Genomic DNA, 26,696 nt, shown 5'->3' with positions numbered 1-26,696 from the left:
TTTTATTTAGAGACAGGGTCTCCCTGAGTTGCTTAGGGCCTCACTAAATTGCTGAGGCTGGCTTTGAACTCTTGATCCTCCTGCCTCAGCCTCCTGAACTGCTGGGATCACAGGCATGGGCCACCATGCCCTGCATTCTAGATTCTTCATAATGAAAGATAAAACCAGAAACAAGGTGGGGAGGGAGATTTAGAGCTGGAGATGGGGCCAGATCTCTGGTGGAGGAAGCAGCTCAGGCAAAGCCCTGAGGGAGTACAGCTGGTGGCCCAAGAGGCCCCAGGTTTCACAGTTGCTGTAGCATGAAGCTGTGCCAGGCACTTCGGGTATCAAGATGACTAAGGCTCAGTCCCTAGGCTCCGGACAAAGACCAGTATCAATGAAGAGCTCTGGCTAAGAACACGAGAGACCAGACCCTAGTGGGAGAGGACTTGAATGGCCTGTGAGGCTTGATTGAGGAAAAACAGGGGCAGTGGCCATTTGTTCTGGAAAAATTGGTAGACTGGGCAGCCCAGGAGGCATCAGGCAGACACAACCCAGCACACTAGTGGCAGGGAAGCCTGAGGGTGGAGCAGCATGGTGTTTATCCAGGCTCCCAACGAATCTTTGTAGAACACCCACCTTTGCTTTGAAAAATCTAAGTTCATTTGTGTTCTTCTTCCTGGGTGATCTCAAGCAAGTTACTTAACCTCTCTGATCCTCAATTTCCTCTTGTAGAAAGTGGGGATAGTAATAGGACTCACCTCATAAGGTGATTATGAAGTAAATAAGAAAATACTCATAAAGGGCTGGGGATATAGCTTAGTTGGTGGAGTGCCTGCCCCACAAGCACAAGGCCCTGGGTTCGATCCCCAGCACTGCAAAAAAAAAAAAAAAAAAAAAAAAAAACTCATAAAGCACTAAAAGGTGTTTGTGTGAGCTAATTTTGTCTTCCAAGTTTCAGGGCGGAAGCTGCTCTCCCTGGGGGCAGCAAGGTGAAGACAGAGGCTACTGATACAAGATCACCCAGTAAGGAGGTGGGAAGGCAGCAGCGCTCCTGCCCGCCAGCCCTAGCAGGTTCGTGATCAATTCTGGAGAAAAAGCTGTTTCCTGACACCAGTGAACAGGGACAGATCCAGAAAAGAAGTTGCTGAGAGGGAGGCCAACGTGCAACCCCTGGACCTCGCCATGGGCAGTGCGGCCGGCTGCAGTGACTCCGGCGAGAGGGAAGTCCAGTGTCCGGCTCCAGAAGCCGCCCCTGGCCCGGTGGCCCCTTGCAGGCAGCTCCTGGGACGGGGGTCTCAGGAGGGGAAGATCAGCCCATGGGGAACGTGGGGCCTGCGGGCTCCTCCCCCGCGGGGAGAACTGGCCTTTCCCTTGTAGGAGGCCCTGGGACCACTTCCTCTTTCTTCACCCTGAAGCCAGAAGCTGGCCTGCTGCAACCTCGGGAAAGATGGGAGCAGATTCCAGGATGTCCTAGCCCACGGGCGTCCCCAGCCCAGGGTGCCACGTGTGCTGCTAGGAACCCGCCTCCCTGCTTCGGGGGGTGCTGAGGACCACCCTGCAGGCCTGCAGGATGGAGCCGGCAGATGAGGAGAAGCTGGCCTCTGTGTCCAGCCTGGTGACTGTGTTTGAGAACAGCAGGTACCGGGCTGCTGGGGGGAAGGGTCACGGGCCAGGCGGCCTCCAGCTCCGTGTCCGGCAGCACATGCTCCAGGTCCCAGGGCCAGGGCTGCCCCCAGCACTCTCTGTGGCAATGCTCTTGGGTCCTCCCTGGGCATCTCCTCCTGCCTGGGCAGCACCCACAGCCTTGGTCATGGGCTCCTTGGAGCATAAGAGAGTGCAGTTGGGGTCCAGAACAGGGCAGGGAGACGGAGCCACACGTGTTGGAAGAGTTAAGACCAGTGTCAGCTGGGTGTGGTGTGCAGCTTGGGAGGCTAAGGCAGGAGGACCACAAGTTTCAAGCCAGCCTCAGCCACTTAGCAAGACCCTGAGCAACCCAGCGAGACCCTGTGTCTAAATAAGATACAAAACAGGGCTGGCGGTGGCAGACGCCTGTAATCCCAGGGGCTCCGGAAGCTGAGGCAGGAGGATCACGAGTTCAAAGCCAGCCTCAGCAACTTAGTGAGGCCCTAAGCAACTCAGGGAGACCCTGTCTCTAAATAAAATATAAAAAAGGGCTGGGATGTGGCTCAGTGGTTGAGTGCCTCTGAGTTCAATCCTTGGTACCAAACAAACAATGGAAAAACAAAACAAAACAAAACAAAACACCCAGGGTGGTTGTGAGTGTGTGGGGGGGTGGATCAAGGGTAGGGTCTGGGCTGCAGACTCCCCCGCTGCCCTCCCAGCACCTCCCAGAAATCACAGCTGATTCTCACCAAGCCTCTTCTCCCTGCGAGCAGGGCAAACCGCATAACCGGCCACTCAAACAGAACACAGTGGAAACAACGTGGATGCGATCGAAATTGGGAGCGGGAGTCATGGCTCAGGCTGGGACCGTGCGGTGAAGCGGGGTGGACGTCCCGGCAGCACTGTCTGGGGTGCCCGTCCTTCCTTGTTTGATGTCACCGTCCTAAGAGTCCATCTGAATGGCGTGGCCTCTGCTTCTGTTCTCGTCTTACAGACGAGGGGATGGAGACCCAGGGATGCCCACGGCTTTGGGCTCACGTGCTGTGTGCCGAGGCTTCTGCCAGAGGGGAGAAGCCAGGACCAGATGTGCGGCGGTCACTGGTGGCCTGGCAAGGGGTGTGTGTAACCCTGAGCCGCTCAGCAGACCCTTCTTAGCCCAGGACTGTGTCAGGGATGGTCGTGGGTGGGCCCTGGAAGGAGACTCTGAGACAGAGACTGGCCCTGAGGGCTTTGGTGTGGAGAGCCTTGGGGACAAGGCCCAGGGGCGTGGCTGAGCTGCGGTGGAGGCCTCGGCCTGTGCCAGGGCGCCCTGGGCTGGGCCGCCCCTCGGGTGTCCAGGCAGAGGCAAAGGTCTGGGTATTTGAATCAGTTGGTCTCCCCACCAGAGGGAGCAGCTCCCGTCAGCCACCCATACTTCTGGCGGCTGGGAGAGGGCTCCCCACTGAAGGGAGCACAGCTCAGCACCCTTGGGACCCGGGGAGGAGGAGGAGGATCCCTGACCTGGGATGCAAAGCTGGTGCCATAACATGGTGCAGGGTCGTGACGAAGACGCCCTGGGAGGGGCGGCCCCTGGGCTTCAGGGTGGAGGTGGCCTGACCCACCCAGAAGGCCAGCTCAGCCACCCGCGCTGGTGACTGGACCGCGGCTCTCCCAGGGTCTTTGCCCGCTGGTCCCGTTCAGCACCGAGGACAGCTCCTGCCCGGCCCACCCCACCAGGGGCGTGGGGGGCCTGCTCCCCGCCATCCAGCACACCAGGTGTGGAGCCCCTTGGCTTGCCTTGGCTGCCCGGGCAGCACCCCTGGCCTGAGCGGGTGGCCCTTGGACCAGAATGGCCACAGAGCAGGTGTTGTCAGAGGGCGAGAGTCAGCCTTGGCGGAGCGAGGGGCACCATGCCAGCAGCCTCAACCAGGGCTTCTCTGGGAGAACCCCTGGAGCCCAGGCTGATCTGAAACTGAGGGGCAAGGAGGAAACAAGCTGGCCTGGGGCACGTGGGGAGAAACGCAGAAGCCGAAACCACAGCAGAGCAGAAGCCCGAGATCAGCCAGCCTGGGCTGCAGGCTCCGGGGCTGAGGAACCAGGCACTCCGTGCCACGGAGGCTTGAGAGTCCGAGGGGCAGCAGCCTGGGACCGGGCCCCAGCGTCCCCTCTGCCGCCAACTGGCTGTGTGGCCTGGGGCAAGCCACTTTGACTCTCTGGACCTGTTTCTCCTTTACTCAAAGGAGAAGGTGTTTAGGGCCAAGGCTCAGGAACTGGCCTGTCTGATTTGAATCCCACCTTTTCACACCCAAGCTGTAAGTTTCTCATCTTTTCTGTGTCTCAGTTCCCATGACTGCAAAATGGGAATAATGCAAACCTTTCTAGTAGAGGTCTTGTCAGACCTTCCATTTTTCAGCCTCTTTCTCATAAGGCTACCTACTCTGCTCTCACCGTGAGCCTTTCCATGCCCAGGGAGATGGGGAGCAGCCCATGTCACCAGACATATTTAGTGAGGATGACATCCGTTATCTACGGAATTCGACTGACTGGCAGACCCAGTGCACAGGGTAGCAAAGCTGTCCTCTGGAGCCCTGTCCTGGTGGAGCAGGGAATCTGCTCCTAGGTTGGCTTTTTCCCCAGCTGGTCATGTGAAGAGCATAGGTCCCATCCTAGCTTTAGCAGGTCTGCTCTCACTTTAGATCACTCCATGGCTCCCACCTTCCCTCTATGTATCAGTTACTGATGCAGAAATGAACACAGGAGTGACATGCAGGGGTGATCTGAGAAGAGCCAAAAACCTCCATAGAAGGAGGGGTCTTCTCAGTGTGGCTGCATTTCAAACAGGGAAGTATGCAGTTCCCCAGAGAATAAACAGTGACTCATCTTGAAGACTGAAGTTTCCTCCGAGAAAGGCACTGGGAGAGAAGTGGAAGTTTTTTTTTTTTTTTTTTGGGGTGCTGGGGATTGAACCCAGGGCCTTGTGCTTGCAAGGCAAGCACTCTACCGACTGAGCTATCTCCCCAGCCCCTGGAAGTTTTACTTAGCACGTTTCAACAGAGTGCTGGGCACTCAGGAGCCACTGCACCCCAGGAATGCACAACAGTCGCCCCAGTCCCTCTCCGGGCATGCTGCTATTCTCTGCATTCCCTGACAAGGAAACTCTTGGGTCTGCTCTCTTCTCAGGACCCCGGGAGCAGAGCCCAGAGCCCATGGCCTGGAGGATGCCCATCCCTGCCCTGGGCACAGGCCCCAGCCCCCGCCCCTGTCCCTGGGGCCATGGGAGAAGCAGCATGTGGGGGAGACCCCAGAGTTCGGGCCCAGGTCAATGAGCAGGAGGTGTCTGAGCTCCCTGAAGAACAAGCTGTCCAGCGGGGCCTGGAGGAGACCTTGCCAGCCTGGGACCTGCCCCGGGCCTGAGCCACAGGTAAGCGGGGCCTCTCCCTGACCGCCTCCACAGACACCCTCCTCTGCCGGAGCCCGGGCGGGAACTTGTGTGACCAGAGATTAGCCAGAAGCCAGACGGCCCTCCCTCAACAGCCTGGGACTGTCTATACCCCAGGACTCTGCGCCTGCCCCATTACTTCCCGTCTCCCTCACTCCAGTCAGAAGGGCAACGATCAGGAACACAAGGAATAGTAAGTGTCGGCGAGGATGTGGGGAAAAGGTTCACTCATACATTGCTGGTGGGACTGCAGATTGGTGCGACCACTCTGGAAAGCAGTGTGGAGATTCCTTTAAAAACTTGGAATGGAACCACCATTTGACCCAGCTGTCCCACTCCTCCGTTTATACCCAAAGGACTTAAATCAGCATATTACAGTGACGCAGCCATATCAATGTTTATAGCAGCTCAATTCACAATAGCTAAGCTATGGAACCAACCTAGGTGCCCTTCAACAGATGAGTGGGTAAAGAAAATGTGGTTCATAAACACAATGGAATATTACTTAACCATGAAGAAGAATGAAATTATGCCATTTGCCAGTAAATGGATGGAACTGGAGGCTATCACACTAAGTGAAATTAGCCAATCCCCCAAAACCAAAAGCCGAATGTTCTCTCTGATATCTGGATGTTGACTCACAATAGCTGGGGTGGGGTTCACTTTTGGAGTCATTTAGTCAGGGAAATTGAAGCCTAAGACACTCGCTCAAGGTCACGCAGCTTAGAACAGTCTTCACCCTGTGAACTTGATATCCTTCGCAGGTGTGGTCTCAGTTTACTGTTTGGAGCGGGTACCATTCTCAAACCAGAAGTAGAGGTCTGAGTGCTGATGTTCCTGCCCCTAGACTAACACCTGGTCGGATCCTGAATGGGTCACCTCTCTTCTATGGATTTGTCTCCTGGTCTGTGGATCAGGGGGGACAAAGCATGGGACTGTACTCCGGAACCAGCTCCATGGGTTCACACCCCACTCTTCCTCTTTCTCACTGTGTGACTTTGGGCAGTCACCTTAACCTCTCTGAGCCTTGTGATGGATGATCGCAATAGCGTGCTCTAGTGATCGAAGGCTGCATGGCAGACCACCCCAAACACAGTGGCCTAACATGACACCTTATTGGGTTGACTGGGATACTGCAGGACAGCTTTTCTGTTGGTCTCATTGGGGGTCTGTGTTAGTCTCCCAAGGCTGCCAAGACAAAATACCACCCGCTGTGTGGCTCAAACAACAGAAAGGTATTTTCTCACAGTTCTCGGGACCTAACTTCGAAATCAAGGTGCCCGGGGGGCTGGTTTCGGGGCAGCCTCCATTCCTTCCTCTGTTCCGCCCTCCTGCTGTGTCCTTGCGTGGCCTTTCCCTCTGTGCATACACATTCCTGCTCTCCCTTCCTCTTCTTATGGGGACACCAGTCCTGTGGTTTAGGGTCCCATGCTTATTACCTCATTTGACCTTGATTACCTCCTTCACTGCCCCATTTCCAAAGACGGTTATAACTGTTGGAGCTGAAGGCTGGAGCACCTGAGTGGGGGACACAAGTTAGGCTTTTTTTTGATCCTGTGGATTGAACCCAGGGGCTCTTAACCACTGAACCACATCTCTAGCTCTTTTTTTTTCTGCCGTGCTGGGGACCAGTTCTTTTTATATTTTATTTTGAATCAGGGTCTCTCTGAGTTGCTTAAGGCCTTGCTAAATTGCTGAGGCTGGCTTTGAACTCGCCATCCACCTGCCTCAGCCTCCTGAGCTGCTGGGATCACAGGCATGTGCCACTGTGCCTGACACAAGCTAGCCTATAACAAGATCTCTCTCACGCGACCCCAAGAGGTGGCGTCTGGGGCTAGAACTCCCACGATGGCTCAACGTGTGAGCTGGCCCCTGGGCAGGGACAGCTAGGACCCTCCCTCTCTCTCCATGCACCTCCAGCTTCCTCTTTGTGGCCTCCCCTGGAGGTCTTCCATCAGGCAGCCAGCCCTCTTGAGGTGGTGACTGGAAGCCCCCGAGGGAGCACAGGTGGCAGCTGCCGGTGAAGCTGGCACTTCCTAACCCCAGCGTGGGCTCGGCCTCACAGTTCTCTGATGAGGTCGTGCCAAGGCCAGCCCAGACGCACTGCAGGGAGGCGCTGGAGACCAGACCAGGGTCTCCGCAGCGGAGCCGGGTCCTCCCTTTGCCCTCTCCTCTTCCCACTCCTGCAGGAGCCAGAGGAGAAGAGGGTGGTCCGGGAGCTGCTGGAGACGGAGCAGGCCTATGTGGCTCGCCTGCACCTTCTGGACCAGGCCAGTGGCCCCACTGCCCAGCCGGGCCCCCCTCCCCCACCTGCCAGTCCTCAGGACCCTGGGTTTGACCCGAGGCCCTGGCGCCCAGTGACGAGGCTGAGCTAGGAGGGATGAGCCCCTCCGCAGGCTCCCAGCCTGCGGGCTGGCACGTGCCGCCCAACACGGACCCAAACGCTTTCTTAGTGAGCCCCAAGGCCACAGGGTCAAGTCACTGGCCATCAGCGCGGGCGCTCACGCCTGGTGAAGTCCACTAGCCCCACAGACCCAGGACCGGCCTATTTCTGACCTCCGTCAGCTTTGGCCAAACCCCATGTCCCCAAATCTGCGAAGTGACCAGAACACAGAGCCCCTGCTGTCCCTCCCCAGGGTCTTTGCTGGACTCAGGGAGATTAAGGGGGGGCCTCCGGCGACCCTCAGGCCCCCTCCCCCGCCGCGCTGCCCCGCCTGGGTGGGCCAGTGGGTGGCGCCCCTGGGCAGCCAGTGACCCGGCGGTGGCGGCGGCAGGTGTTCTTCCAGGAGCTGCTGAGGGAGGCCCGCGGCAGCAAGGCCTTCCCCGAGGACGTGGTCCGACTCATCTTCTCCAACATCTCCTCCATCCACCAGTTCCACGCGCAGTTCTTCCTCCCGGAGCTGCAGAGGCGCCTGGATGACTGGTGAGGCGGCCGCAGCCCGGCCAGGTCCAGGAACCCGGGGCCCCGGGTTCACCCGTTAGGCTGTGCGCTTGCCGTGAGGGGCCATGACAGTCCCCTCCACCCGGCTAGGCACAGCAAGGAGCTTGGGTGAACAAGGAGAGAGAGAGAGAGAGAGAGAGAGAGAGAGAGAGAGAGAGAGAGAGAGAGAGAGAGAGAGAGAGAGAGAGAGCGCGCGCACATCCTATGAGGTCACCTGCCATCATTCCCATTTTTTTCAGAGTAGAAATTGAGGCACAGAGAAGTGAAGTGACTGGCCCAAGGCCACACAGCTGGAGTGGCTGGTGTGGTGGGAATGCAGCTGAGGCAGGCCAGCCCCTCTGAGCCTCCGCGTCCTCATCTCTAAGATGGTTAAAGGCTCTTTCCTCCCGCAGGGTTGAGCGTGGAATGGGCGAGGGGCCTGGGACTGCTACCTGACCTAGCTGCCTGCCCTGCTGCAGGCTCCGCGCCGTGGGGGAGGGCGGTCAGCGGGTGCCAGCACCTGCCCTGGGGGTCGCGGTCCAAGGGGGCCAGGCGCACGTGGGTGCACGGGGCGGCGCAGAGAGCCGGCCTCCCCTGGCCCTGCTGGAGTCCCAGGCTGAGGACCATCCCTGGGTGTCCTTGTGCAGGACGACCACGCCCCGCATTGGGGACGTGATCCAGAAACTGGCGCCGTTCCTGAAGATGTACAGCGAGTACGTCAAGAACTTCGGGCGGGCGGCAGAGCTGCTGGCCACCTGGACTGACAAGTCCCCGCCCTTCCAGGAGGTCGTCGCCCGCATCCAGGTGGGGCGGGAGGGTGGAGCCTGGCTTGGCGGATTGGGGGCGTGTCCAGGCCCCAGTGCCCGCCCACCCTGCCGCTCCCCCGGCCCTCCCGGCTCCCCCTTCCCGGCGTCGCACCAACCTGTCCTCCCCCAGAGCAGCGAGGCCTCGGGGAGCCTGACCCTGCAGCACCACATGCTGGAACCAGTGCAGAGGGTCCCGCGCTACGAGCTGCTGCTGAAGGAGTACGTCCAGAAGCTGCCGGCCCAGGCCCCGGACCGCGCCGCTGCCCAGAGTGAGCCCGCCCGCCGTCCAAGGGGCCGCTCCGTCTCTTTATGGAGCATCTACAACATGGCTGTCGAATGGCTGTCGATTGCCAGTCATGGGTATCGAATGTGGGCATTATCCATACCTTTAGCCACTGTTCACCAAAAAAGGATACTGAGGCCCAGAGAGTTTAAGTGACTTGCTCGAGGTCACACAGCCAGAGAGGAGGAGAGCCGGACTGAACCTGTGCCCGCAGGGTGCCAAAACCCGCGCTTCTCCCACCGCGCCCTCGGGTCGTTGCTCCAAGCCCAACCCCTAGCTGCACTGCCTTTGGGTGCGTCCAGTCTCCCCACCGATGGCCCCGCCATCTGGACACCGCGTGTGCAGGGCGCACCCGTGGGCGCTTCGGGCGCGGTCCTGGCAGGTCCTGAAGCCGCTTTGCAGAGCCTCCAGGCCTCCCAGCCGCCAGCCGCAGCTTGTCCGGGGTGACCCTGGCCGTCTCCTCCTCAGAAGCCCTGGACATGATCTTCTCCGCCGCCCAGCACTCCAACGCAGCCATCGCGGAGATGGTGAGCGGCGGGCCCTGGGGCGAGCCTGTGGCGTCCTCTGGGCCTGACCCGCCCCAGTGGCTGGATCCCCTCAGTCTGGGCGCCCGCCCCCACGCCGGCCCCACAAAGCGGCGGCCCCGGCTGAGGCGCTCCCTCGTGCTCAGGAGCGGCTGCAGGACCTGTGGGAGGTGTACCAGCGCCTGGGCCTGGACGACGACATGGTGGACCCCTCCAACGCCCTGCTCCGCGAGGGCCCGGTCTTCAAGATCTCCTTCCGCCGCAGGGACCCCATGGAGCGCTACCTTTTCTTGGTAGGGGGCTGCGGGGAGCCTGGCCGCCATCTGGCACTGCAGGAGGCTCAGGGAAGACCCTGTGTTCTGTACGATGCTTTGATGCCTGGTGACTGGGTCGCAGGAATTTCCAACCTACAGTCTTCCCAGAGATGCCCCAACCTGTCTGACTCCAAAGCCAGTGTTAATCCTGTTCTAGGGCGGAGACAGCAGGGAGGCCTTAGGTTAGCTGCCAGGAAGAACTGCCCTGTTCACTCTGAAGAAGCCAGGGGCTCTCCTGAGATCCGGCAAAGTGGTCCCACCCAGAGGTCTACACCTCCCTCCCCCAAGTCCCTGGGCCCTGAGCCCCTGTGAGAACAGCCTTGTGGGTGTGAGGTCGGCTTTGTTCCCTTCGTGCCCACAGTAGGGTGACCTTTGGCACCCATCCTAGTGGGGCAGGGATTGGACAGCCCCTTCCCCGTCATCTGTGGCGTCCAGTGAGTTAGGCCAGAAGGTGGCAGAGGGAGGGATCCTGGTGCCGCCCACTCTGGAAGGCACACTGACAACACACCCCCCCCCCCTCCGCAGTTCAACAACATGCTGCTCTACTGTGTGCCCAGGGTCATCCAGGTGGGTGCCCAGTTCCAGGTGAGGACGCGCATCAATGTGGCCGGGATGAAGGTGAGAGGCTCAGCCAGAAGGTGGCCCGGGGTGGGGAAGAGTGCAGGGTCACCCAGGTTGCCAGCGAGTCCCCAGCACACGGGGCTGGAAGGGCTGGAGGTAGAGCTCCTGCAGGGGTCCTTCCCTGGCCCTAGGAGTGGCATGGCCAGACGCCTGCACTGCGCTTCCTGCCCGCACAGCGCTGCTAGTCAGGGAGTAAAGAGGCACCAGCCCGGGCTGGGTGGATGCAGGTGCTCAGGGAGCAGGTCTGGGTAGGGCCTGAGCCCCTGCTCCCTGCCCCCGGGGATTGAACCCAGGGCCTCGCGCATGCCAGGCCCGCACACCGCCACTGAGCTACATCCCCAGCTGCATCCTCAGCCCTGGGAGGCTGAAGTAGTAGGATTCCAAGTTTGAGGCCAGCCTGGGCAGTCACTGAGTGAGACTCTGTCTCTAAATAAAAAATAATAAAGGGCTGGGATGTAGCTCAGAGGTAGAATGCTGGCCTAGCATGCTGGAAGTCCTGGGCTCCATCCCTAATGCTGCCAATAATAATGATGATGATGATGATGATGATTTAACAATTAGATAATACGAATTTCAAAAATCAAACAATATAAAATACACAGACCTGGGCAGTCTCCTCCCTGCCCTGTTCCCCTGCTTCCCCTTACCTTGGCTTCTCTCCAGGCCTTTGCACGTACCTTCTATTACCGTGCCTCTGCACTCTGCTTGTTTAACTACTAGTTCTGGAGAGTGTTGCCCTCAGCACATTACAGCTGCCTCATCCTTTTGCACTGCTGCATAGTATTCCACTGTGGATGGGCTGTCATTTATTCAACCAGCACTCTGCTCAGGGCAGGTGTAAGTTGTTTTGAGTTGTCAACTGCTGTGGGACATAACCTTTCAAAACTCGCCTGTGTGAGTGCATTACTATTGATCCCATTTAAAAAGATAAGAAACCCAAGACTTTAATTACATGACTTGCTCAGGAGTCCCAGGGCAAATTCTGATCTGGACAACCTTGATTCAAAGCTTCAAGTGTACCTGGGTCTGGAGCCTGCGAGTTTAATCCCCATGCTGCAGGTTCCCAAGTAAGGCTTCTGCTCAGAGGGATGAAGCTCGTGGCCAAATCTCAGATGTTGAGGAGGAAGTGGCGGGCATCTTATCACAGGAGGGGCAGAGACGCAGGCAGAGATTGACAGAAAGATCAAGAAACACAGAAACCAACACAGTCATAAAGAGAAAGTTCGTAGAGGCGGCGTGCAGCTCAGCAGTAGGGTGCATGCTTGGCGTGTGCGAGGTCCTGGGTTTGATCCCCAGCACCAGAAAGAAAATATGCCCTGCCGAGTGTGAGCAGGTCGGGTGCTTGGAGGTGGAGGACTGAGGCACCGGCCAACGCTGGTCTCTTGGAGTCTGCCGCCTGCTTTCACTCTAGTGGCTGCACAGCGCCCTCTCCTGGAGGGCACTGGCATGGCAGGTGCAGAGCTGTCCACGGCCCCATGTCTAGGCCAGACCATTTTCTGAACCTGAAGTTAGGAAGCAGCGGTCTGGGCTTGAACACCATGATGGTGCTCACTGGCCTATGACCCCCTGGCTGCTTTCTGGTGTGTCAAGGAGACCTGCTCTCAGCAGCTGGCGCCACAATCTCACCTGGTACTAATGTTTTGCACAGGGCCAGTCTGCAAAGAAGGAAGGATTATAGGTCCGCCCCCTCAGGGACTCCATGTACAGCTGTGCAGCTTGTGCACTGTACAAGGATATCTCATTCGAGAGGGTGCCATCTGCAGCAGACTGCATGTTGGCAGACTATGACAATACCATAGATTGTATATTTATAGTCAGAATTGTCCGGCAGATGGCAGTCAAATATCTTGTTCCAACAAAATCTGGATGTTATGCCAGTTTCCCAACAGATGCTGGTAAAGCATTTGGATTCATCCTTTTTGCAAGGAGCACAAAGGCACTGTGCGGATAAGTGGGCTTGGCACTGGCCCCCAGCTGGGCGGGCCGTTGAGACTGGGTGCAGCCGAGCTCCCTTGAAACCAGAGGCGCTGTGTGAGCATCTCAGGGGTGTCCTGGACACTCAGGACTTCTATCAGAATAGCCTGTGTCCTCTTGCTTCTGGACGCCACACCCTGGACTTGCCCCGTCTCCCTCTGCCCTCTCCCCCACCGGAGTAATCCCAGAGCCTTGCCAGACTTTCTGATCCTGTCCCATGGTAGGAAACCTGCTCTCTCTCCCCACCCGGAGAAATAAGTGTCTTCCCACCTGACCTTTAGGGACTGCAGACCTGAGCTGGAATCCTTCTTTTGCCCCTTAAATGCCGTGCATCCTGGAGCCAGGCCCCGGCAGACGTGGGCCATCATGGGATTTCTTCCTTACTGGCATTTGCTATGGGTCTGCTCCCATCTTTCTTTCTTTCTAACTGGGGATTGAACCCAGGGGCACTCAACCACTGAGCCACGTCCCCAGCCCTTTTTTATATTTTATTTAGAGACAGGGTCTCACTGAGTTGCTTAGGGCCTCCCTAATTTCCTAAGGCTGGCTTTGGACTCTCGATCCTCCTGCCTCAGACTCCCGAGCCACTGGGATCATAGGCGTGTGCCACCACGCCCCACTGGGTTGGCTGCATTTTGCTCCAGTCCAGTGTGTCGTCGTCCTCACACATGACTGCTGAGTGGCTTCCCCAAACTCCTCTTCCCCCATCTCCACCCTTCTCAGCTCCAGAGACCTCCCCGGGATCCAAGGCGCTCAGTCCAGCTCAGTCCAGCCTGGCAGGGGGGAGGATGTGCTCAGGGTCAGCGCTGTCAGGGAAGTGGTGGCCTCCCCCGCCGGGCGTGAAGCCCCGGCCACCAAGTGGCACGGCAGAGGGCTCCAGGTGTGTCTAGGTTCTCTTTGCAAATCTGTCCCCACGTGGCCTGGGGCCATCTGAGCTGCAGGACTCAGGGCTGGGTGGAGTCCTGGGTGGAGGTGAATGTCCTCCCACCTGACCTTTGGTCCCCATAAAACCTGAGCTGGAAGCCTTATTTTGCCCATTCAATGCTGTGTGACCTCAGGCAGGTCTCCATGTCCTCATCTCCTCAATGAGGATGATAGTATCTGCCTTCCAAAGTTGCTGTGAAGATTATTTCCTTCAACTTTTTTTTTTTTTTTTTTTTTCTTTTTTGGTACTGGGGAGTGAATCCAGGGGTGCTTAACCACTGAGCCACATCCCCAGCCCTTTTTTTTTTTTTTATATTTTATGTAGAGACAGGGTCTTACTAAGTTTCTTACAGCCTCCCTAATTTTCTGAGGCTCGTGATCCTCCTGCCTTAGCCTCTCAAGCCACTGGGATCACAAGCATGCGCCACCACGCCCAACCTCCTTCAACTTTTTATTATGGACATTTTAAGCCAAGAAAATGGTCACATCCTCGTCTGGTGTGGGGACCCAGTTCTGCTTGGGCTTTGCTGGGGGCTGTCCCCTCCTCTCCACACTGGGCCATCTCAGCTGCTGCTGAAGTTCCTGGAGCCAGGAGTGCCCCTCACGTAGCGTGAGGCCCCGCTGCAGGTGCCTTTGCTGGGTTCAGCAGGACTGGACAGGTGGAGAGCCGGTTCCCCATCCCTGCCCCTCGGGCACAGGCACCTGCCCTGGCTCCACAGTGCTGCACCCGGGACGGGGCACAGCCGGGCTGAATGGGGCCCCTCCTCGGCTTGCAGGTGCGGGAGCTGAGTGACGTGGAATTCCCCCACAGCTTCCTGGTGTCGGGGAAGCAGCGCACGCTGGAACTGCAGGCCCGGTAGGGGGCAGCTGGGGCGGGCAGGCAGGGGACCCGGTGGTGCCCCCTTGGCGCCCACGTGCACTTTCACCTCCCTTCCGAGCAGGTCCGAGGAGGAAATGGTTTCCTGGATGCAGGTATGGGAACGGCCAGGGCTCCTTGGAGTCTGAGCCCGGAACACTGGGTGTGCTGGCTGCTCCCCGATCTTCCTAAGGAGTTGCTCTGTGGAGCGTGCAGCCAGCCCTGGGTTCAAATCCTGCTGCTTCTCACTGCCCGGCTGGAAAGCCCGGGGCAAGTCACCTCTCTGAGCCTCTGTTTTCACAGGCGCTCGGGGGCTCAGTTTCTCCTTCCTCAGGGCAGCCCGAGGGGTGCGGGATCCAGGCCTGGCGCCAGCCGGCTTTCTGCACGGGGGATTGGTGGGTGGATGAACGGAGGAGGAGCCCCTGCTGCCCCTCAATGCCCCCCACCTCCTCCACCTTCCACCCAGGCCTGCCAAGCCGCCATCGACCAAATCGAGAAGAGGAATGAAACTTTCAAGGCCGCAGTCCAGGGCGCGGAGGGCGACGCCCAGGAGCAGGTTGGTGAAGCCTTGGGTCTCCGCCTGGAGCTGCCAGCCCGCAAGCTCCCTCCCTCTCCACCCAGGCCAGCTCCAAGGGACAAGGAGTGTCACCCACCAGGAGGGACCTGAAGGGACCAGGGGAAGTCCTTCCTACCCACTGCTCCCTGGTGACAGAGACAAAGCTTCCCTCTAGCAAAACCTGCCCTTGGGGACCTCTCTGCAGTATCCGGGGACAAGGATGGAGATGGCAGCTCTGGCCCAGGCGAAGTGCAGTGTGGGATTTGAAATGATCTGAGAAATGTGGGCCAGGGAATGGGGCAGGCGGGGAGGTGGGGTCAGGGAGGACATCCGGGACTTGATTGCCTACATGAGCTCTGAGGTCTGGCTTGCTGGGTGACTTTGCTGAGTTTCTTGACCTCTCTGGGCCTCAGTTTTCTCTCTTGTAAAATAAGAATAATAGTAAGTGACCTCTCACGAAGGTTTGTTGGGTTCTGTCAGTGGAAGCCTTTGGGACGCCCAACTCCTCCCTGTCCCACAGCTGCAGTCGGAGGAGCTGGGTCTCCGAGCGCCGCAGTGGGTCCGGGACAAGATGGTGACCATGTGCATGCGCTGCCAGGAGCCCTTCAATGCCCTGACGCGCCGCCGCCACCACTGCAGGGCCTGTGGCTACGTGAGTGCCCCCGAAGGCCCCGCCCCTGCTCCGTGCGGCCCAGCGGCTCCTCAGTCCCCGGCCGGATGCGCTTGGCCCGGTGCGGCTCTGGAGCGGGCGCTGCAGCGCCCCACTTTACAGATGGGAAAATGGAGGTCCCAGCAGTAAAACAAACCCCTTGACGCCACCGGGCTGACCTTGTCACCTGCTTTCTGTCACCATTTCCCAAGGCCCCTGAACTTGCAGCCGCGCTCCTTCCCTAGGTGGGCGCCCACACCCGTCCTCGCAGCCCTGCGCCCCAGCACCCTCTCTTCCTGGCCAGCTCCGCTCGCTGTCTCGCCCCTCCTCGGGCACCTGATCCGTCCGTGCTAACCCCGCTGGCCTGGCAGCCTCTTCCTCTCTGTACGGGGGGAGTCTGAGCTGCCTCCAGGGTGGTCGTGAGAGCCACAGGAAGTCTCCTGCCTTACCCCCTCGCTCGGCTCCTCCATGCTCAGAGGGGGCTCGGGTGACTCTTGCTTCCCTCCAGGTGCACCTGCTGCTCTGCAGGAGTAGGTCCCTGTCACACCAGGTCCCCTTCATCTATTCTGGGAGTAGAGAGGCCCTTTGCAACCTCCGTGTTTAATAAGCTGCAGGGCACAGGAGGTGTTCAGTGGGACAGGTTGGGGCCAGTCAGGGAGGTGTCCCCGAAATGCATTAGGCTGCAATTGGGACTTGCATACAGATGGTAAGCCGTGAGTCACATGCACAAGCCAAACAGGGAGGATCTAGGGTCTTGCTATGGTTCTGAAAATGACAGTCCCATCAGTTCACACTTGGAGCTGTGTAAGTAGTCCCCAGTCACTTGTTAAAAACCCGGAAGAGGGGCTGAGATGTAGCTCAGGGACAAAGCACTTGCCTCGCATTCCCAAAGCTCTGGGTTCGATCCCCAGTTCAAAAAATAAAAATAAAAATAAGGGAAGAGGCCTGCATGGTGGTGCAGCCTGTAACTCCAGCAGCTTAGGAGGCTGAGGTAGGAGGATCACAAGTTCAAAGCCAGCCTCAGCAACTTAGTGAGGCCCTAAGCAACTCAGTGAGACCCTGTCTCTAAATAAAATATAAAAAGGGCTGGGGATGTGGCTCAGTGATTAAATGATCCTGGGGTTCACTCCCCATTACCAAAAAATAAAAATAAAAATAAATTTTAAAAATTAAAAAAAAAACAGGGAAGACGTGCAAAGAGGTACAAAGAATCACAATGCCCATTTACCTGCCTTCTGGCGTAGGACCCCATAAAATATGCAACCCGTGAATGAAATACATCATCCTCACTTGAATTCTGGGGCAAGGGACACAAGGTCATTATTGGGACCGTTGGGGGAAACTTGATTGTGAGGCAAGTATAGATAATATTGTCTCAATATTCAATTTCCCAAATGTCATGAAGACATTGCGGATGGGTAGGAGAGCACCTTTGTTCTTAGAGATATCAGTTACAGATTTAAAGGAGAGGGGGAGAGAGAGAGAGAGAGAAAACCCATGAGACAAAAGCTGTAACCACTGGTGACTTTGGTGAGTGGTCTCACTGTATTCTCCCAACTTGTCTGGAGTTTTAGCCAGGCGGGGTGGAGCACGCCTGTAATCTCAGCAGCTTGAGAGGCTGAGGCAGGAGGATCACAGGTTCGAGGCCAGTCTCAGCCACTCAGCAAGGCCCTCAGCAACTTCATGAGACCCTGTCTGAAAATTAAAAACTTAGAAGGGCTGGGGCTGGGGCTTGGTGGTAAAGTGCCCCTGGGGTAATGCCTAGGACCAAAAGAAAAAAAAAAAAAGTCAGAGCTGCAACTTGTCTGTAGTTTTGAAATATTTCACAATTAGAAGTTGGTGAAGCAGAAAAATATCTACTAGTTATATTAAATAATTTAAATTTCTCAAAACAACAACAAAATACTCCCGAGACAACCGGAGCCCCTGGGGCCTGGGCAGCCCGAGGCGTCTCCTGCCTGTGCGCGTCCCTGCGCCTGGGGAGTCGGGGAGTCATCCTCTTGGTGGCTCAGGTGCCCGGTGTCTGTCTCCCCGCCTGCCAGATGGGAGCCCAGATGGAGCCTGGCGAGGTGGAGACGCCCGGCGAGCCGCTGGCCGCGTATACCCTCCTCCCCGGCCTTCCTCTTGCCCCTGCTTCCACAGCCCCATCCTGGCCCTCCTTGGAGCCACGTCCTGCAGGGTGCTGTGTCTCTTTTCCTTGGCCTCCCCCGCCTGACCCACATGGGCCTTGGGGGCTTCTCAGGGATGGTCTGGGGTGGGCCCTGCTCCTCAGCGTACTCACTACAACTCTTCCTGGCTAAAACATTGGCCCATCATTTTTATACTAGAACATTCTGGAGTAGAAGGCAAAATTCACATGGGTCCTAAAGCAAACTGCAGGACTGTAAAGACACGCCCTGATTGTGGAGGTCTGCACTGCCAGTGAGCTGTGTGGCCCTCCGCATGTCACCGCCCTCTCTGGGCTGACCTGCTCTCACCCTCCTGCGAGGACAAAGGCCCCGTCCAGGATTAGGCCCCCCAAGTCCCAGCCCCTCGTGAAAGGGGGCAGTGAGGAGCCGCAGACTCAGAGCCCGGGTCTTAGCTCTGCCTGTCCCCTGCCCCTGAAGCCTCAGGTCCTGGAGCTCGGCCAGCCCGGGGGCTACCCGCTCTGCCTCTGCTGCCTGCACTGTTTCCCTCCCTCCTGCCCTGGTGGCTCTCCTGTCCTGCCCCCTGACCGAGGTCTCACCTCAGGCCCTCCTGCCTCCCCCCAGGTGGTGTGCGCCCGGTGCTCTGACTACAAGGCCGAGCTCAAGTACAACGACAACAGGCCCAGCCGGGTCTGCCTGGCCTGCTACACCTTCCTGACTGGCAGCGTGCTCCCCCAGGACAGGCAGGAGCGGAGGCGGGGCATCCTGGAGGTGCGGCTTCTCACGTCCCTTGTCCCTCGCTGCTGAGCGTGAGCGGGCTGCGCGCGACAGCCCTGTCCTAGGTGCTGAGCGACCACCCCGCGTGATCACACCCTCCCTCCTGCTCCCCCCACCCCAGCCCAGGCGGCCCAGGGCTGTCACCAGAGGCGGCTTTGGGCTGCAGGCTATCAGCGGGCTCTTCCACCCCGCCTCTCCATGGTCCCAGGAGGTGTCACTGATACCATTTGACAGATGGGGACACTGAGGCTCCAGGCCAGGCAGACCGCAGACTCCACCTAGCTGGAAGGGACCGCAGGGACCAGCTGGTCCTCCCCCATGGAGACCCAGGTCCAGAGGGTGGTGTGCCCCACACTTTGGCGTGGGTTTTTCTGTCTGCCTCAGACGTTCTGTCTGTCACCTGCCATCAGGGCCTCCCCGCGCCCTCCCCGCCCCCACAGATGGTCTGCGTGCTGGTTGCCCTTCCCCACCCCTCATAAAGGCCAGGTTGACATCCCACAGTCCCCAGGAGACGATAAGACCCCAGCCTGTTCCAGGTCGTTCCTTCTGATGGACATCCGCTCCCTCCCAGCCCTCCCTGTCCTTGCAGACCTGGTCCCCCCCAATCCCTGACTCTGTTCTCAGAGCTACTGCAGGGGATAAGCCCTCCTGGCCCTGCCCCCCATGGGCGCCCGCCCTTCAGGTCCTGGCTGGCTGGGGCTCCATGCAGCTCTGCCACTGGCCAGCCTGGTGACATAGGCATAGGGCATGACATTTCTGAGCCACAGGGGCAAATACCCCTCCTCGCTTTGAAGATTAAAAATAGTGGCTGTAGCCCCAGGCTTGCCTGACGGACACATGGTGGGCGCCGGGTCCCGCTGCCCCTCTGCTTTCAGAAAGGAGCTTCGGCTGGGCCTGACCAGAGTCTGATGTGCAGCTTCCTGCAGCTCATCGGGGACAAGTGGGGCAAGAGTGGCCCCCGGGGCTGGTGTGTGATCCCCCGCGATGATCCCCTGGTGCTCTATGTCTACGCGGCTCCTCAGGTGAGGCCAGCGTCTGCCCCACCCGGGTCTTGGTCTCCCCACCACGTGGGGGCGTTGTTGGCCCACATGTCAGATGAGGCCCAGCATCACGGTTCAGTGGGTCAGTGGGTCAGCGGGCTTCCGAGCTGGGCCCGGGCTGCAGCTCACAGTCCTCCACCCTCCTGCTGCCCTCCCGCCAGCCCGCCCCCCTCTATGGGGCCAGAGGTCTGAGTGGCAGGCACGTGCTCTGCCTTCCAAATGGCAGCCCACTCGCTCTCCTCCTCCAGGACATGCGGGCCCACACCTCCATCCCCCTGCTGGGCTACCAGGTGACCCCAGGGCCCCAAGGGGACCCCCGGGCCTTCCAGCTGCAACAGTCGGGCCAGCTTTACACCTTCAAGGCCGAGACGGAGGAGCTGAAGGGTCGGTGGATGAAGGCCATGGAAAGGGCAGCCAGCGGTTGGAGCCCCGGGGTGCCTGATGACGGGGACCTGTCTGACTGAGCCACCGCTGGCCGCTCCCTGTTCGCCCCTCCCACTCAGAGCCGAACTCTGCCAGGGGCTGATCCCACAGCCCACCCCAAGCTGTGCTTTCACAGAATCCACTGCAGGCATCTGTGTCTGGACCACACGTCCTGATCCACCATTCAAAAAAATGGGTCCCCCTGGGCGCGGTGGTGCACGCCCGTAGTCCCAGGGGCTCCGGAGGCTGAGGCAGGAGGATCGCTCTCAAGTTCAAGGTCAGCCTCAACAATTTAGTGGAATCCTAAGTAACTTAGGGAAACTCCATATCAAAATTAAAAATAAAAGGGGATGGGAATGTGGCTCAGTGTAAAAAAAAAAAAAAACCCTGGGTTCAATCCTCAGTACCAAAATAACAATCATAATAAAAATAGAAATGTTGGTGAATAGATCCACAAGTTAATTTTAAGATTAAAAAATATTCACCAGTATGGGAACTGTCTGTATTTTATGGTAAATTTTGTTGTGCATCTAAAACTTCTCTAAAATATAGTCTACCTGAAAATAAAAATAATTTTAAAAAAAATCTTAAGTAAAAAAATCAACCAGGGACGCACCCTGGTGCACACCCCCAAATTCTAGCAACTCAGGAGGTAGAGGCAGGGGGTAGCACAAGTTCGAGGCCAGCCTGGACAACTTAGTGACACTCTCAAAATCAAGAAGGGCTAGGGATGTAGCTCAGTGGCACGGAACCCCTGGTTCAATCCTCATACCGTAAAAACATTTAAAAAAATAAAGATCATCGATGTGTGCCCACCGCCCAAGATTTTTCATCAACTTGGCCTGGGATTGGGGAGGCCTGGGTAGTTTTTAGGAGTGCCACTGAAACTAATGTGCAGCCTGGGATACATGGGTGAGGAAGAAAGCCAGCTGACTACCAATGATTGTGCAGCTGGCGGCAGGGTGGTAGCAACACTAATAAACATCTAGAGGCCCTAGCTGTGTGCTGGGCGTTCTGTGTGGATTAGCTCCTTTTATCATCAGGAGTTGCAATTCCCATATTCTCCATGAGGACACAGGCTCAGAAAGGGTTAGAGACTAGTTCAAAGTTACACAGCTCAAAATGCCAGAGCAGGTTTATTTGACTTTAATGTCAGAGATTTTTCTATCAGCCAGCAGAACAGTAAGGCAAGGAAAGTGGGGAGGAGAGTGGGAGAGGGAGAGGGGGGAGAAAGAGCAAAGAGAAGGGAGGGAGAGAGGGGAAGGCAGAGGAAAGAAGTCGGGTGCCTGTATCTCCCCTGCTCAGGCCACTGGCCCATTTGCCGAGGCAGCTGCTTTTTCATGAGAGACCACCAGGGGGTGGCAGTGGTCACCAGAGGCCTGGGTCTGGGCCTGGACACCCTCAGCTCTTCCCAGGAGTTTTGCTGAGTTCTGCCCTGAAGCAGAAAAATGGACAAGTTTCAGGGCTTTGGCCTATGCTGGGCCAGGGCGGGCCTTCGGCCTGGGGACACCTCACTTTTGTAGGGTGTACATGTATATATTTTTTCCTACAGGTTGTTTTAAAAAGCCCAGTAAGCCAGGTGCCATGGCTCATGTAATCCCAGTGGCTCCTGAGGCAGGAGGATCACAAGTTCAAAGTCAGCCTGGGCAATTTAGCAGGACCCTGTCTCAACAAATTAAAAGGGCTGGGGATATAACTCTGTTGGACAGCGCCCCTGGGCTCAATCCCTAGCACAAAAAAACAAAACAACAACAACAAAACCTCATTGGCAAAATCCTCAAGGCCAGCCATGAGTTCACCCCTCGCTCATCAACAAATATCAAGCATCTTGCAGGAAACAAATGCGGTTTCTGTACTGAGGGTACAGCAGTGGGGGAGACCAGCAAGCGTCCCTGCCCTCACCAAGGTCATGTTCCACTGAAGACGACACTCAACAGGACAAATAAGTAAAATATAGAGCACTCCAGACATGATAAGGGCTTCCATAAGGTGACCAACCAGGCTGTACTTTCCTGGCTTTAAAACTGAAAGTCTTCAAGTCCTAGGAAACCCCTCCATTTCCAGGCAAATGCCACAGCTGGTCACCCTTGCTGAAGAAAAAAGCTGTGTGTGTGTGTGTGTGTGTGTTTAAAAGCAAAATTAAGGAAGTCCTTAAGAAGTAACCTTTGGCCAGCGCCCTGGCGCATGCCTGTAATCCAGCTGCTGGGGAGGCTGAGGCAGGAGGACCCAAGTTCAAGACCAACCTCAGCAACTTAGTGAGACCCTGTCAATAAAAAAATGAAAAAAGTCTGGGGATGTGGCTCAGTGTTCAAGCACCTCTAGAGTCAATCCCCAGAGGAGAAGGAGAAGAAGTTAATTTTTAATGTTTGAAAAACAACCTCAATAATAAAGAAGGGGAGGGAGCGAGCGGTGGAGATGGCTGCAGCAGGCCCCTCCGCTGCTTACTGCAGCCACGGAAAGGGGAAGAGAGGTCAGGTCAATGCAGGGCTGGAGCAGCGAAGGCCAAAAGCCAAGAGAAGGTTCTGGATTTATTTGGAAGGTGGAGTGACCAAAATTCCCCTACAGAAGAAACGTGGTGAGAGAGGAGCGCCCAAGGCAACCCCAGGACTTCCGACCCCGACACCTGGAGACTCGGCGAGGGGAAGCCGAGGGGCAGGTTGGGAGCGGCAGCCACCAGGGGCTCTGCTGCGGGCAAGACGCCGCTGGGTGCCCATGCTTGGCCCATCAAGTGCACGGGTGTCCGAGGCCAGGGAAGAGATGCAGACAGAGGCGCAGACGCCCCATGGGATTTAAACTGTGAGTGAGACGGGCGGATGGAGTCCGGGGCACCCAGTACTCCCCCCAAGAGCACCACACCCCCCTGGACTGCAGTTACAATTCCAAGAATTTGCCCCAAGGACATAGGCCGTGTCCCTAGACTCCTGCATGAGGGTGCTGGTTGACATGGTTTTGAACAGGCCCCCACACTGGAGCTACTTATCCATCGACAGGAGACTCATGCCAGGCGCGGGGACACACCTGTAATCCCAGTGACTCCAGAAACTGAAGCGGAAGGATCTCAAGTTCAAGGCCAGTCTAGACAATTTAGCAAGACCCTGTCTCGAAAAGGGTTGCCGGGGCGAGAATGTAGTTCAGTTGGTAGAGTGCCTGACTGGCATGCACGAGGCCCTGGGTTCAATCCCAGCACCGCAAACAGACAAACAGAAAACATTAAATAAACTTCTGCCTATCCAAACTCACGAGATAAACTCTGGTATGTGCTTGCTGGAGAACTACACAACTCTTTGACAAGAAGCCTTAGATCCTGGGGGCCAGGGAGATAGCTCCGGGGTAGACCACTTGCCTAGCTTGCTCGAGGCCCTGGGTCCGTCCCAGGGAAGAAGCACTAACAACATTTCAGACACTCATCCTGTGCCAAGCCCTGATCTAAGGAGTTGGTCAAGATTATTCATTTAATTTTCTCCCCTCCCCCAAGACACTCTACCACTGAGCCACATCCCAGCCCCCTCCCTTTTTGAGACAGGACTTCATTAAGTTGCTGAGGCTGGCCTCAAACTTGCTAGCCTCCTGCCTCAGCCTCCGGATTTGCTGGTTTACAGGTGTGTGCCACCTCACCTGACTGCATTTAATCCTTAATATTTTTAGAAGCAGATACTACATGACCATCACCTTATAGATGAGGAAACCCCAGTGTAGATGGTTGAGTAACTTGCTTGGGATCACATGACTGGGGCTAGAAGAGGCAGCATCCTTACCCACAAGGATCCTGCTGGGACCAGGATATTTCACAGCTGCTTTGGCTCAGGTGACGCACCGCTTGCTCGGGGCGTTGTTTTGCTTCTCCTCTAGATGCTTCTGTGGTGTTTACATTTTTTCAGCATCATGTATTACTTTATCATTATAAGAACAAAAGACCTTTCCCACGGGAAGGATAGGAAGACTCGCCTGGCCTGCTCCTTCCCTGGGGGCCTGACCTGTCACTGCCACTCAGCTGCCACCAGAGGCTTTACAGGCGCTGTCTGGGAGCACCTGGCAGCAATGAGGTCACTTACTCCAGCAAATGTGGACACCTGGAGAAGTCTCATAATGAGGGAGCGAAGGCCGGACCTGCCAGAAAGCTGTGCCTGTGGGGAGCCTGGGCTCCCCTCCCCAGAGCTGGGTCCTGTGGGATCAGAGAGGCCCCAGCCTTCCCTGGGGCACCTCAGCCCAGATTCGTTGATGACCCTGAACCTCCCAGGATGTACTCTACTGCCTTCTAGGTTTTACTAACAAAGGTCTTACTTGTCAAAAGCTGGAGGTTTCCCCAGCAGTCCAGGTTCTGGGAACCACATGCCGAAGGCTGGGGGGGGGGGGGGGGGGGGGGCTGCAGAGGCCAGGACAGATGGCATCTCTCTCTCTTTCTCTATCTCTCAGTGCTGGGGGTGGAACCTAGGGCCTGGCACGTGCGAGACAAGTACCCTACCCCCAGCTGTACCCCCAGTCCTACTTTTTGTTTTGAGTCAGGGTCTCACTAAGTTGTTGAGGTTGGTCTTGAATCTGTGTCCTCCTGCCTCTGCCTCCCCAGGGCTGGGATGATGGGCGTGCTCCACGTGATGCTTTCCCCGCCTTCCTCCCTGAGACATCTTTCCTCAGCCACCGGACTCCTGGGACTCTAGGAACAGGCTTCGTGGTTCATTCATTTGTTTTTTCTGTATCCACGGGTCTACCGCGTATTGTTTACTATGCAGGAAGCGCCTGTCATCTCATTTCCTCCCAAAACAGACTTTTTTGGGGGGGGTTGGGGGATGCTGGGGAATGGAGCCCCGCTGAGCTGGGCAGGGGCCACAGCTCCTGGAACTGTTTTTTGGCATCAGAAGTGTCCGCACTGATAGATGAGAAAGGTGGTGGGGCGAGCTTCAATACCTGGCCCAAGGTCACCCAGCCTTTGAGCGGTGACCTCAGTTCACGCCCAGGCCCTGCTGGTTCCCCCAGCCGGCGCTAGGGGGCGGTGTGTCCCAGCGGTTGGGGTCCAGGCCGCGCCAGCCCCTGGCGGACCCCACCCAGGTGCCTTTCGCAGGCTGTGTGGTCTTCACCCCGCGGGGCTGCTTCGCCTCCCTCAGGGCTGGGGCAGGAGGGCGTCAACTGAGCAAATAAGCGTCCAGCACCCAGAACTCTGGCGGCCGCGGGAACCGCCCACGAGGCACGGTGGTTGTCCTCAGCTCTCCAGGCTGTGCTGTCTGCCTCTGGTCGCTGCGCTGCACATGTTTATTGAGTCTCTAGAAATACAAAGTTGAATAAATGGTTGTCCCTGCTCTTAGGGAACTCGGAGTCTAGGCCACTAGCATGCCCTGGAAAGAGGTGTGTGTGTCTGTCTGTCTGTTACTAGGGATTGAACCCAAGGATGCCCCACCCCTGAGCCGCATCCCCAGCCCTTTTTATATTTTACTTTGCGACAGAGTCTTGCTAAGTTGCCCGTGCTGGCCTCGAACTTGAGATCCTCCTGCCTCAGCCTCCCCACTTGCTGGGGTTACAGGTGTCCACCACTGCTCCTGGCTAAAACTAGTTTTTTTTTTCCAGAGGGTTCAGTCTGCATGAGAAGTAGCTTCACTCTGGAGCTAAATGAAGTGGAAGAAAGTCAGGGGGAAAGAGGTGGAGGCACTTGGCCTTTGTGGTGGTGAGGGGATTTACTGAGGAGTAACAGACAGTAAACCTACTAGCAGAGCCCTCTAAGCTTGGGAAAAGGGCACAGTCACAAAGCCACCACCGCCATCCGGCGGCGGAAGTCCCCCCTCACTGCCCTGTGTGGCTGTCCCAACCCCTCCCCATTGCCTCTTGGCAACTTTTCCTGACCTACGATTTTGCCCTGTCCAGTTGTCACGTGGAGGGGATCCTAGCCGCTGGAGCCTGGCTTCTTTTACTCACGTTATGGACAGAGACTCTGTCGAGTTGCCACATGCACCCGGAACTCACCCCTTCCACGGCTGAGGAATCTTCTCTCAGGTGGGGATACCACCGCCTGCCTATCCACTTGCCCGCTGAAGGACACTGGGTTACTGCCTGTGTTAGTTTTTCGCCTCTGTGACAAAATGCCTGAGAAAAGCAACTTTAAGGAGGAAAGATTTATTTTGGCTGACAGTTTCAGAAGTTTTAGTCTCTGGTCAACTGTCTCCATTGCTTTGGGCCTGAGGTGAGGCAGCAGGACCCAGAAGCTGAGAGAGGAGAGACAGAGAGAGGGAGAGAGAGAATGAAAGGAAGGGACCAGGGACAAGATCTGTTCTACCATCTTCCAATAAGACCACCAAATATGAAATCCCCACCTCTGAACCTTGCTGCACTGGGGACCAAACCTTGAACTCGCAAGGTTTGGACATTCCAGAACCAAACTATAAAATACTTAGTCTTGGGGCGATTATGAATAATGCTGTTTGAGCTGTGAGAATAGCTTCTTTTCTCCAGGGTAAATATCTAGAATCGGGCCACTGGGTTGTATGGTAAGCATATGATTAACTATCTTAACTACCAAGCTGTGTTCTACCTTGGGGACACCATTTGCATTCCCACTGGCAATGCATGAGACTCACTGCCCACAGTGTTTGGTATAGTCAGGGTTTTGTTTTTGTTTATTTTATTTATTTATTTTTGGTACTGGGGATTGAACCAGGAGCACACCACCATGGAGCTACATCCTCAGGCCTTTGTATTTTATTTTGAGACAAAGTCTCACTAAGTTGCTGAGGCTGGCCTCATACTTGTGATCCTCCTTCCTTAGCCTCCCCTGTCACTGGTATTACACGTTTGTGCCACTGCACCTGGCAATTTTTGTTTATTTAGAAATTCTGGTGCCCATGTAGTACTCATAACCTTTTAAACGTTTATAAATATAAAGAAACAAGGGCCTTTA

At 56.8% G+C, this 26,696-nt stretch overlaps 1 protein-coding gene across 1 annotated transcript; it reads left to right on the top strand.

Annotated features, from left to right (window-relative positions):
• Window positions 1-1,273: 1,273 nt before the first annotated feature.
• Window positions 1,274-20,766, top strand: FGD2 (FYVE, RhoGEF and PH domain containing 2). Its single transcript, XM_079148338.1, has 16 exons — window positions 1,274-1,620; window positions 4,765-5,005; window positions 7,213-7,293; window positions 7,798-7,946; window positions 8,591-8,747; window positions 8,880-9,018; window positions 9,501-9,559; window positions 9,703-9,849; window positions 10,396-10,488; window positions 14,166-14,245; window positions 14,331-14,361; window positions 14,712-14,801; window positions 15,322-15,453; window positions 18,201-18,347; window positions 19,229-19,375; window positions 19,642-20,766. The coding sequence occupies exons 1-16, from the start codon at window positions 1,553-1,555 to the stop codon at window positions 19,855-19,857; spliced, it is 1,977 nt and encodes a 658-aa protein (XP_079004464.1). The 5' UTR covers window positions 1,274-1,552; the 3' UTR covers window positions 19,858-20,766.
• Window positions 20,767-26,696: the final 5,930 nt, after the last annotated feature.

Source organism: Sciurus vulgaris (assembly GCF_902686455.1).
Source record: "Sciurus vulgaris genome assembly, chromosome: 7".
NCBI lineage: Eukaryota > Metazoa > Chordata > Mammalia > Rodentia > Sciuridae > Sciurus > Sciurus vulgaris.
Note: the sequence above shows the minus strand (reverse complement) of the source record. Positions and strands in the feature narration are given on the sequence as shown.